This window comes from Eleutherodactylus coqui, chromosome 8 (assembly GCF_035609145.1).
Source record: "Eleutherodactylus coqui strain aEleCoq1 chromosome 8, aEleCoq1.hap1, whole genome shotgun sequence".
In the NCBI taxonomy this organism is placed as follows: domain Eukaryota; kingdom Metazoa; phylum Chordata; class Amphibia; order Anura; family Eleutherodactylidae; genus Eleutherodactylus; species Eleutherodactylus coqui.
In genome coordinates, this window is record NC_089844.1 from 68,988,696 (window position 1) to 69,001,346 (window position 12,651).

The 12,651-nt window shown below is 42.2% G+C and overlaps 1 protein-coding gene across 4 annotated transcripts in view; it reads right to left on the reverse strand.

Annotated features, from left to right (window-relative positions):
* The window catches only part of OSBPL6 (oxysterol binding protein like 6), a 257,243-nt gene that overhangs the window by 102,520 nt on the left and 142,072 nt on the right, over positions 1-12,651 (reverse strand). For all 4 annotated transcript variants that reach the window (XM_066575780.1, XM_066575778.1, XM_066575776.1 and 1 more), the window contains 2 exons: positions 10,695-10,817; positions 1,874-1,927 (listed from right to left, as the gene is read on the reverse strand). In XM_066575780.1, the coding sequence (XP_066431877.1) occupies positions 1,874-1,927; positions 10,695-10,817 (177 nt within the window). The remainder of the gene's footprint in view (positions 1-1,873; positions 1,928-10,694; positions 10,818-12,651) is intronic.

Sequence of the window (12,651 nt, forward strand, 5' to 3'; positions counted from 1 at the left end):
GTTTTGCTCTACTGGCAAACACCGTACCAAACTTTTTTAGTTTTAGCTGAATCCCTAATACTGAACACTTGGACAACTGAGGACTTCACTAAAGATTCCACTGGAACAGCGTGGCCAGTACAGACACAGTGCAATCAGCAACCTCTGTTCAGAGGAGTTGAACTAAACAGCTCAAGAAAGCACCTGATTGATTAGCTGAGCTGACAATCATCCCATTGTGTAGGAAGAGTGAAATATGCATGAGCTAGCAGGCGCATCACGTCCCAGGCCAACCTGGAAGTCATTGCACACACAACACTGAGACACCAGATCACTTAAAATGCGGATATGAACCATCCAACGTCTGATTGTTCAGTGGTATGATGGCCCATCTTAAGGCCCATTTACTCGGCCCGATGATCGCTCAAACGACAGTTTGATTGACAGCTTTGAGCGATCATTTTGCATCAACTATTAAGCTACTTAAGAGCAATTTAGTGTGCAAATGAAGCCTTAGCTGAAAGCAGTTAATAGCCAGAGGGCTCTTATCTGCTTTCAGTTTCTTTGTTTTCCAGCAGGAAACAATGCTATCAGCACTACCCGTGGAGAACTGCTGATAAGGTTGAAGGACGATTTTTAGTTTGGACTGAATGTAGGAACAGCTAGCAGTGCCCGAAAAGTACATGATGGACGCACATTTAGATGCAACAATTATCGCTAAAACGATCGCTTTTTAGCGATTTTTGAGCGATAATCGCTCCGTGTAAATGGGCTTTTACATTTGGTGAGCTTTACTCAATGCTTTATGTAAATTAATGCTATAAATTTACTTGAAAATCAAGGATGGCCATACCCTTTAACACTGTAAAGTTACCAATATACCTTCATTAGCTGTTAGCCAAATGCTCATTTGGCCAGCAACTTATTTCTCCTGACTCCCCTATACACACGAATACTTGATTTGGCTGAGCGTTCATGTATTTTACATGGGGGCAGTAGAAAAAGCCACAGCCACACAGCTCTGATAGTGGCTGATCTCTAGGGGGGGAGGGGACAAAAAGATCAGGCACTGATATGCCGGATCCTTCTTTCTCCCAACATTATCTGTAGATGGAAAGTCAGGAGGCCCCTATACAAATAGGACTGTTGACTAGTCCCGCTAAAATCGTCAGGTTTGAACTACTAATGTCTAATGTGTATAGGGTAGCTCTACCATAACAATATAAAATGCTGAGTGCTGCAGCCCCTTCATTTTAGCTATCACTGGGGATCTCAGCACCCAGACCCCCACCTCCCCCCTTCAATGATCAAACTTAAGATGTCAAAAGTTTTTTAAAAGTGCAATTTCTCTCTATCATTTCACAGGGAAAAACACGTATTTACTAAATCAGACATGGAAGGGTTGCTGATGGGTCCTTCATAAAGTAGAGGCATACAAATATTCACTGTTTGCATATGTTTTAGCAGTAACAGTGTTGCTGTCCGCTTGTATTTGCTTACCATGGATCTGTATCTGTCCTTTTATTTGGCTTTAGGCACTCATTATCTTTGTATGTTTTGTATTTTATACTGTGGCATAAGGTAGTTTGTCTTTTAGAACTTTTTAAGTGCTAACCTCTGCTATCTGCTGAGTAGAACTTCACAGATGCGATGAACTAGCCAGGAAAGTGACAAGATAGAATTCCCCACACTGTGAAGAGATAACCAGACTTTCCCTGCAGCGCAGAGAGAAGACTGTAGTATTTCCCTTCACAGATCTTCACTTTCAAAAGCTTTTTTAAAGTTTTTTTTTCCCATAAAATTAGCTTTCTGCCTGTTATTAACCCATCTGCATTTTGTGGACACATTAATGGTAGCTGAGTTTGACTAATGGCAATGAGATACTAGTACTTACATCAATGGGTGATTTGGAATACTTCAATATACCATTTTCCAATACGAAAAATCTCTGTGAAAAAAATATAGAAATAACTTAGAGAAAGGAAACAGAAGGATTAATAAATCTTTTGCACATATATTTAAAATTCCCACAGACTATCATTGCAAATAAATGTAAGGGCTCACACCCACTCGCGGTAGCAGCGCCAGCCCCATTGAAAACAGAGGTGGTACATCATGCTCCCCTGCCACAGCTGTGAAAGCTATGGCAGGGGGTTCCTTAATTTCCCCGGGGACCAGGGTCACAGCGCTCAGCCAATCATGGGCAGCACTCAGCTGTCATTCAATGAAGGCTGGGTGCTGCCTGTGATTGGTCACAGTGCTCATCCAATCACAGGCAGCGCTCAGCTGTCATTCAATGACGGCTGGGCGCTGCCTCTGATGGCACATGCAGCAATGCGATACGTTTGGTTGGGAAACACATCATAATCGAAGGAAACATCGCTGGTTTACAAGTGCAATATCTGTCCGAGTTTTCAATATCACACTGTCCCATGTAAATACAGCCTTAGGCTGGTGTCACATAGACATAACAGCATTTCCATGTGGATTTGTGCCGCATATTTGTGCAATGGATGTTGTGTATTTGCGTGCGCATTTTCATGTTTAACTGTACTTTTGGCCTTTTTTTTTTTTGTTTCACGTGACACAGGCCTTAGGGTGTCTACCCACTAGCGTTTATTCCTCTAGCAATGCGAGATAGAGTTCCTCGCAGAGCAGATAAAATACTGCAATATCACAGCGATATCGCTCATTGTTTTCAATGGGGCCGTCGGCAGCACCAACCCCATTGAAAACATAGGGGTACATCGCTGACTTCTGCAACAGCTGTGACAGCTATGGCAGGGGATTCCTCCATCCCTGCGGGGATTAAGGAATCTTCTGCCACAGCTGTGGCAGAAGTCCGTGATGCTATCCCATTTCTTTTAATGGGGCCGGCACTGCTGCGGCCCCATTAAAAGCAGTGCGTTACAGGCAACCCCTGCAGCGATGATTTTCAGGGAAGGGCTTGAAATATAAGCCCTTCCCTGAAAAATATGGCTAGCTGTAAAAAAAAATAGAAAAAATATATATACTCACCTTGAAGAGCCGTCCGTCTCTTCTCTCCTTCCCCAGCAGTTGTCTTCTGGAGGCCGGGGATTGAAAATCCCCACCCCCAGAAAGCGCTGGTGTCATTGCTGAGCTCTCTGCCAATCACAGACAGCACTCAGTCAATCACAGGCAGGGCTAAGCCATTCATTGCTGTCATTCAATAGCCGAGAGCTGCCTGTGATTGGCTGAGTGCCCAGCCAATGAGACCAGTGCTTTCTGGGGGTGGGGATTTTTCAATCCCTGGCTTCCAGAAGACAGAAGATGACTGCCGAGGCCAGAGAAAGGAGCCAGACAATTCTTCTAGGTGAGTTAATTTATTTTTTTTTTTTTTACAGCTAGGGCTGATATTTAGGGAATGGCTTATATTTCAAGTGGCCTTTTTTTCATTGCTTTCAATGGGGCTGCAGCAGCACCAGCCCCATTGAATGCAATGGGATTACATTGCGGACCTCTGGATGAAGGAATCCTCTGCCAAAGCTGTCATAGCTGTGTCAGGGGAGCGCGATGTACTCCCTATGTCTTCAATGGGTGATAGCGCAGGTTTATTCCTAGCGCTGCGAGGCTTAGTGAAGACATCGCAAATGAGAATGAAACCATTGAAAATCATTGGTTTCATTATCATGCATTTTCACTCATTCTCACATCATAGAAAAATCTATCGCCAGTGGGTGTGAGACCTAAGTGAAAAGACTGTACTTTTGGCATACACTTTCATGGTATATATTATTATCTCAACATTATTGGAAAGTGCAGTCCACAACAGTATACAGTGTGCAAAAAAAAAAAAAAATGCTACGCAATATACATTTTTTTATGGAAGTAAGCAGTCGGTCCAATATATGGAAGAGATGCAAATCTTTCCATTATACTTTCTCTCTGCTAATCCCCCTCCTGGTTTTGCCTCTGAAATACTGCCATCTGATTGGGGTCTTAGTATGGGTTCACACCTGCATTTTTCATTTCTGCTGTTCAGCTCCACCATAGGACCAACACTATAGGACCAAGTGTAACCAACACTTCTTGGACACAGATGCCATCTGATGGACTCCAGTGACTATAATGGGGACCGATGGGCCTCCGTCATGCCACCAGACATTTTCCTGGATGAAATAGTGCAACATACTGCACTATTTGATCCATGATTTTGTGCTAAATGTGCACCGAAGGCTCCAAACGAAGCCGCCTACACAGATATGAAAATAACTTTAATAACAGACATCTGCAGAATTGTAGGCATGCAGTTGTATATAGACGGGATAGAAATTCAACAAACTAGTTCAAATGGTGCTGCCAAAAGTAGTCTCCAAATATAGTGCAAAACTAAAAAATCTATGCTATCTTCAGTATATGTGTTATAGCATTCACTCTAGTCATGGACTAGTCAGGAGGAAAACATATTCGCATTCGGTGTGGTTCATTACCGATGTAACAAGACATATTCTGCACTCTACAGAAAATGCAATCACATTCATCCTTGTTCCAAAAGGATGCAGAGCAAATTTACATCTCTGAAGTTGGGGAGGAAAGCAAAGTAAATGCACATTGTGGCTTGTACTGTAAAGAATCAGTGCTCACGCTCAGTAGAGGCGATCCACCTGTGTACCTCGGACTAATTAAAGGCAATGTGTCACCTATGTTTAGCCCTTTAAGCTAAGTTTATGATGCTCCAAATTTGAGTAAACTCCATGGGTGAGGCAGAACATATATTTGTATTATGGATGCAGAAATGTGGCTGTAATACTCTCTTGTGAAACTATCTTTAACCCTCTAAGGACCAAGTGCGGTAAAATTACGGCTCTTGGTCCTGGGCTTTAATCCTGGTCAACAGCAAAAGTACAGCAATCAAGCACGAGCAGTTAGCGTCCTCAGCCATTAGTCACAGCCAAGGACCCGGGAAAGAAGGCAGGAATAGTTTTTAACTGCTTCTTTCTTCTCTCTTGCAAGCTACATAGCGCTCAATGACAGTTATGTAAATGTAGAGAGAAAGCGGAAGTGTTAGCTCCGCTATGCGACCTGGCGATCATGCAATCTCTGAGTGCCCGCTGTCAATGCAGAGCTGCAGGGTCCTAACAGACCCAGATCAGCTCTGTTGGTGGCTACTGTCACTACAGGGGATGTTTTTCCCAGTAACTGAGGCTCCTATGGATGTACCAGCTACAGTGAAAAAGTATGAAATTACAAAAAAAAAAGACAGTGTTAATGAACCACAGGGGGCTTATAAAACGTCACAGGGGTCATAGATGTTAAAAAAAAAGTTGTTACAAAAATAAGTAAAAAAATTATAAAATAAAATAAAAATGTATACATAAGAAAGAACATGACCCACCGCCGATGCCAACACATAAGACATTGCCATTTTCGCCCTGTAATCTGAGACTATACCAACTATATATCATTTATCTGAAACAAAATGAGGAACCAATTCCTGTATTTTATTTTAGAGTAAATATACTAATTTAAAAAAAAACAAACAATTACAAATTTGTAAAAATCATTTTTCAAAAAGTTTTTTAACCCTAATAAAACAGGAAGTCAGTGAAAAAAAAGATAAAAAGCAGCCCTTTAAGGCACAGGAGAAAAAGAAAAGCAGCTAAAATAATTTGGGCAGCTGAAGAAAAAAAAAATAGGGCAGTAAAACCACCACATGGGTAAAACCCCTAAAAAGTGTCTGGTCCTTTAGGGCTTCAAGACAGCAACTCTTGTGCATGTAATCCACATAACCCTGCAGATTCTGGGAGGGGTACGGCTGCCATACAACTCTCCCCAAAGTGCATATATCTGAATATGGAAGTTGTTTTTACAAGAGTGGCTTGTGGCAGGCTTATTACCGGTTTTGTCCCAGTCTGTATAACTCAAAGACCAAGGAAGAGTTTTCTTATCTTTCGAACTTGACTTATGATTTGCAGTTAAGGAATATGACTTCCAAGTGCCCTGCAATGAACATGGATTTGTCTATAATGAAAAATATACTGTTCTCTGGAAATATACACTGAGCGTATAGCCTGGATGCATACAACTGTATGTAACATATAAATGCATACGGGACCCACTGACTCCAACTATAAAAACTGAATACTGTTTGGAATGTTTTTGTCAACTGCAGTTTTCCATACAGTGAATAAAAAGGCATGATAACAAACGTCAGCTGCGCATATGCAAAAAGGGCGTTCTTCTGAAATACATCTATTCCACTATAGTTTCCCCATATACAGCTAGTGTGTACACTGAACATAGGGAAGAATTCATAAACAGATTTACGCCACAATTCTGGCATTAAAAAGTCACATTTTTACACAAATCTCACTTGCTCAAGAAAATTGGGCCTTTTTTGCTTTTTATGACACCCTTGGCATTTTATATAAAGTGGGTGTGGTTTGGTAGGGGGCCGGGCCAGCCACAACCCATCAAATTCAATATAATTTATGCCAGCACATGGTAGAAATAATAGCACAGATTTACAGCTGGCTTTACCAGCCATGGATTTCAGAAAGTTGCGCACAGCTGGCCCAAGATCTGCCAATTGTAGTAAAAGTCTTGCGGCTCTTATTACATTTGGCACATCTTACTCGCCAGATTTTTAAGACTGACGTGTAAAATACCGGCTTTAGATAAATCTGTCCAATGGTGTGAACAGAGTCTAATTTTTCCTGTGGTGACGATACAGGGGAATACAACCCTTGATGTTTGAAACCTGTGATCAGTGGACCCTCCTAAGAAAGAGGGTGTGTTAAAAAGGAACACAGTATGGGAAAACAGATCTGTTTGGGATCGGTAAAGGTGTCCGAAAGGGCTGCATTCTCTCACCCTTCTTTTTTAACCTACATGCGAAAAATGGACTTAGAAGAATTGGAAATTGGGGTGAAAACAGGTGGAAGAAACATCAACAATCTCCGTTATGCAGCTGACACAACTCTGCTTGCAAAAACAGGAGCACGTCTGAAGCGGCTGATCTGTAAGATTAAACCTGAAAGTGAAAAAATGGGCCTTTACCTGAATTTAAAGAAGACTAAAATTATGACAACTGCAAAAAATGGACAATGAGGTCATGGAATGTGTGCGGGACTTCAACTTTCCTTGGCTCAAAACTTGACCAGGCTGCAGAATCTATGCCAGAGATAAAACACAGGGTAGCATTGGGGCGAAGCGCGATACTAAACATGGACAAAATCTGGAAAAGTAGGGATATCGGCATAGCAACTTAACACAGGATAGTGCAAACCATCGTTTTGCCCTTGGCCATGTACGGATGTGAAAGCTGGGCTGCAAAAAAAGCTGATAGAAGGAGGATTGATGCATTTGAGCTGTCGAAAACTGCTGCGTATGCTCTGGACGGCAAGAGAAGTCCTGACTCGTAGAAGACCCAATATATCAATGGAGGGCAAGTTAATCAGACTCACGGATTTTGGCCATGTAATGCCAGCAGAGTGGCTAGAAAAATCTATAATGTTGGCCAGATGAGTGGTAAAAGAAGACTTGACCGCCAAAGGACACGATGGCCGATACTGTTAGAGCCGATACTGGCATGGATATCACACAACTGAAAGAAGCAGTGCAAAACCGAAAAACATGGAGGGAGCTCGCCTTTAGGGACGAGGGTCGTGAACGACTAAACAGCTAACAACATGTGTAATCACTGTCCCGTAACTAAATGAATACGTTGATTAGAAAAAAAATCAAGTGGACTAAACAAAATATTGAATAATCAACTTCATATTCGTCTACTTTCTTACTTTCCTCCATTTTATCACTTTCTGCGTTGGCTTACATTGTGGATTTATCAATTTTACAGTCACTGATCTTTACAGCTTCTGGAGACTGCGATGTAATTGGCTACAATGACGCTCACGGAACTTATCCGCACATTGGAATTTATTGCACATATGAAACTTATTATGGGTGACTGTGAATGTGAAAAACATTACTGCTTAGAAATTGTTCCAAGCCGAGGGACCAAGCAGAATCTAACTCAGTATGACGCATCGTGTACACAAAATCCCTTTGAAATAAGAACTTCAATGGTCTATAAACGGTTTTAGTCTTTTCCCATGTTCTAGGAATTTTGCTGGGTGGTAATAGGTTTCATACACCAACGGTACTGAAAAGTAAGGCCATGGTAAGCAATGGTTAATTACTTTTTATTGTTTTCACTTTTATTTCTCGTGTTTTATTTCTGATCCTCCCATACAGACACGATACAAGTCCTTGACCTAGTCTTGTTCCGCCAGCACAGGGGTGGATTTGCATTGTGAAATCCGCGGCTAGTATACGCCTCCGGGTTCCGCAGTAAATACCGTCCATAGCATGCTATGAAAAAGTGGTTCCTCTTGCACACAAGTGGAAACTAATTGCGGTTTCCGCTTGTGGAGGAAAAATAAGATGGCCGCACTGCAGGTGCGGACGACTCTCCGCTCCATTGCCGGTCATGTGTTCTTTTTTCTGGCGGTGCGGAGAGTCGTCCGCACCTGCAGTGCGGCTGTCTTCTTCTTTCAGTAACACGGATACGCCCGTGTGAAGAAGCCATTAGACATCCAAGATGCTTTCTATGGAAAGTAACCTAATTTTTAGGGTATATTCACATGGGGTGGATTTGCTGCAGATCCTATGGTGTAGATTTTGGTCCGGATTCACTCTAAAATCCACCACATGTGAATGTACCCTTAGGGTATGTTCAAATGGCAGAATTCATTGTGGAAATTTCAGCACGAATTCCACCTCTAAAGGCCGAGGTCAGAGGAGCGTGTTTTTTTGCGTGCCTATGTGTGCAAAAAAAATATGATGCTTGCATAAGTGGAAAACGTGCAAACGGGCAAAGTTTCATATGCACAGCGCATGAAACTTTGCCCGTTCACTGGAGCAGCTTTGCTTGGAGAAGCGCAGCTGCTCCATGAAGGTCCCCTCATCACTGAACACTGTGACAGCATCGTCACAGTGTTCAATGATGATGGGACTCCCCGCAAGGATGAGCGAATATCCTGCCACAGTTGTGGCAGAGGAGTGCAGTGCTATCCCATTGAAAGCAATGGAATGAAGGCAACTCCCACAGCGATCTGAATGGCCTCATTGTAATACGACAAAATGCATTGCTGCATGCTGCTGTCCCCGGCAAAGCCAGCCATGTACCTAGAGCGTCCAAGAGCTGAACTCCTGGTGACAAGCAGACCTGATGAGACGCTTCTTTAATGGCTAGGGTATCTTTGTCTTAATGATAAAAAATAATAAAAGAATGATGGAAATGTGCATATGGTGCATCTAATTTAAAAAAATGAAGTAAACGTTGCAGTAGAAAAAAATCTGGTATAGTATTTCTTTTAATCCTATAATTTTATAACAATTTTTTCAGTCCCTGCTGAACCCATTATTGCCCGTCAGTTGTGGATATTGAGGATGAAGTTTTCTTTTGGAGTTTTCTACTATTATAAGAAATAAATCATATCCCTCTGACTTCACTGTATTGCTCCAAATTGGTTATGAGAAGTGCAAGCATGCCGATATAGCCAGAGACACACATCTGTATCAAAGGTAATATGCTTCTGATTTATTAACAACATCACGGTACAAATATATTCCAAATGACGCAGCAAAAGAAATACATGCCCTCAAAGTCATAACAACTCATGACTGGCTTAATTTGTAATGATTAACAGATGTTAACACCTTAAGGCCTGTGTTACAACTAAAACACTTGACTTCTTATAAACGAAACTAATAGGGTGTTCATCATTATCTTAAACACACGAAGGTGGGGGCATGAGTAGCTTCTCTTATCAGTAGTGAGGGTCCCAGAGCACTCTCAGACAGCTTTTTCCCTGGGAAATAAGTGTGGGAGTTACAGAAGTATCTTGTACATTCCAGCGTATGTTAACCATTTAGATGTTGTTATTTACTAAGTCGGAAAGAAGGAAGATTTTATATATATATATATATATATATATATTGTGAGGGATAGCGTTTAGGATCGGTAGCAACCTGGGCATAAGCAGTCAGAGACAGTGACACTTGCGATAAAGTCTTTAGTCCAGGCTTTGCCTGGGTTTATTTCCAAGCAAACAAAGCAAAATACAGGCCTTAACATCAGGCAAACATAAAGGAAATCCTGCTCGTCTGAGCACTTACTAAACATGTAGTGTTCCTGTCTACACACTGGTAATCAAAATGGCTCCTGCACACAGCCAGCCAGGACTCTCAGACCTGCAGAGGTCTCAGCGCTCTCCTAGGCCCTGTAGGCCCAGGCTTTATATGGCCTGGTACCAGCCTCACCTGGTACGTGGGAGTGACCATCCCACCCTTCGCTTTGGTCACTCCAGGAAAAGCCGGCCCAGATTATGCGGCTTGGAGCCACTTACTTGCTACAGCGTGTCAGTAACTTAGTGTTACTGACACCATACTGCTGGCTTCCTCCACCGAGCCCAGGCTGCGCAGTGGCACGTATCTGCCCAAGTGCCCCCTAAAGCCGCATAGGAGAGCATCCTAGGCGAAATGTAACGGCCCTCCAGCACTTTGCCGGTCACTGTCTCACATAATATATATATATATATATATATATATATATATATATATATACATACATACATACACACATACACACACACAATAGAATACATATATTCCCATAACACTACCATGGTTGCTGTAAGCTCTAACATGATGGATACTACAATGAGTGTACAATAAGTATTAACACTTACTTTATGCCAACCTTTTAGTGGCCATTTTCTTTTTTTCAGCATGAATCCTTCATGTTTTTCGGGTTTCTGGACACTTGTTTGTCCTATCTTCAGTCCCTCTATGATTTCCCAACTATCTCCTTCCTGTTAACAGAAATGTAATCACACAGAGGTATCAACCTATACTTGATGTACAAATACACTGCATGCAGAACTGCAGAACATATTGGCCAATGGTGTTTTCCAGTTGTAATGTAAACTATTGGCAGGTGTCTGCTGCCTGGGATCTCTGCTGAGCAACTGTTTGCTAGGCCAGTGTGCTCATGCAATGATCCAATTTCTGCAAGATGCAGACAGCTCCGATCTTTCTGCTGTGGCTGGGCATGGTATTACAGGCAAAGTTCCCAATAGAGTGAATGGTAATTCCATGTGTAATACCAAGCCAAGCCACTGCAGTGGGAATGGAGCTGTCTGCTTCTGGCAGAATTCAGATCAGTGAATGATCACACTTGTCAGTCAAACAGCTGATCAGTGTGGACCCCAGGCAGCAGACCTCAGCTGCTCTACTATTGATAGCCTATCCCAATGATAAGCCACCCATAGTTTATAAGTTGACAACCTGTTTAACTGTTCCTTTATCTAAGGACAGAGAAATATTTATGATTGTAAAAGTGAATGTTCAGTTCATTATAAAGACGTTTTCCCAAAACAGACATAAATGTCATCACTTGTACCTTCACTGATGCTTCTGACAAATTGGTGCATAACACTGTCTAAGGGTTTATTCAGACGATTGTATATCGGCTGCATTTTCATGCTGAGCCGATATACGGTGTCCCCCTCTGCAGGGGGAGGAGGATGGAAGAGCCAGGAGCAGGAACTGAGCTCCCGCCCCTTCCCCGCCCTCTCTAAGCCCCTTGCCACTATTTGCAATGGGAGTGCACGGCAGGGGGCGGAGCTAAGTGGTGAACTTAGCTCCACCCCCATCCAACCTCCTCCAATTGCAAATAGTGGCAGGGGGCGAAGAGGGGGCGGGAGCTCAGTTCCTGCTCCTGGCTCTTCCATTCTCCTCCCTCTGCAGATAAGGACACCGTATATCGGCTCACCCAGCCGATATATGGTCATCTGAATAAGCCCTAAGAGCCATAAGAGCCCTGTATAATATCCTGAGAGAGCTTTTAGGACAGTGTTATACACCAGTCTTTAGGACTAGTGTTGAGCGAACCAAACCCTATTTTGGATAGAACTTTGCTAAAAACTTGGTTCAAGCTCATGCTGAGTTCTACTAGTGCTAAAAGTAACCATAAGCTTTTATGTTATGACTGTACTTACTATTGAAGGTACTCGTGGTTTAATGGGACACGATTTCAATTTTGCAATGGGGTCCTATGGCTTCTTTAAACACCCCTGATACTGCTGGTAATTATCAGACTATTTTATAAGCAAACAATTAAAATATCAAAACTGGAAAAAGTGGACCAAAAATGATTACATTCAGTAACATTCTACATTTTGAGAGAAGTAAAGTTTCACATTAAGCTTCACCTTACACTTCTGTGTCAATTAACCTCATATATATTGCTTCGTAATACCCAGGACACAACAGATCAGAAATAATCAACAGTGACAAACAATCTTAAGAGCCTACATAACGTTTTAGTATGTCAATTCAGGGAGAACCGAATGTGACCAAATACACGTACACCTCCTTCCAAGGTCACCGCCATACATTAGTGATGTATACAACATGGGGTGAAGATGCAGAGGTACAAGAGCTTGAAGCAGGACCTACAAAATTAGCTCAATCTAATTGCTTTGTATTAGTAATCAGTGCCCCATTAAGAATACTATTACATGTGTGCTAGTGGTCGCAGGTAAGTCTTGCAATTTACTGCTAATTGCTAGACTGCACCTGGGCTTGCCAATATTTCAAGTTGCAAGTCCAGGTGCAGCCTGGCAGATAGCGATAATTTGCAAG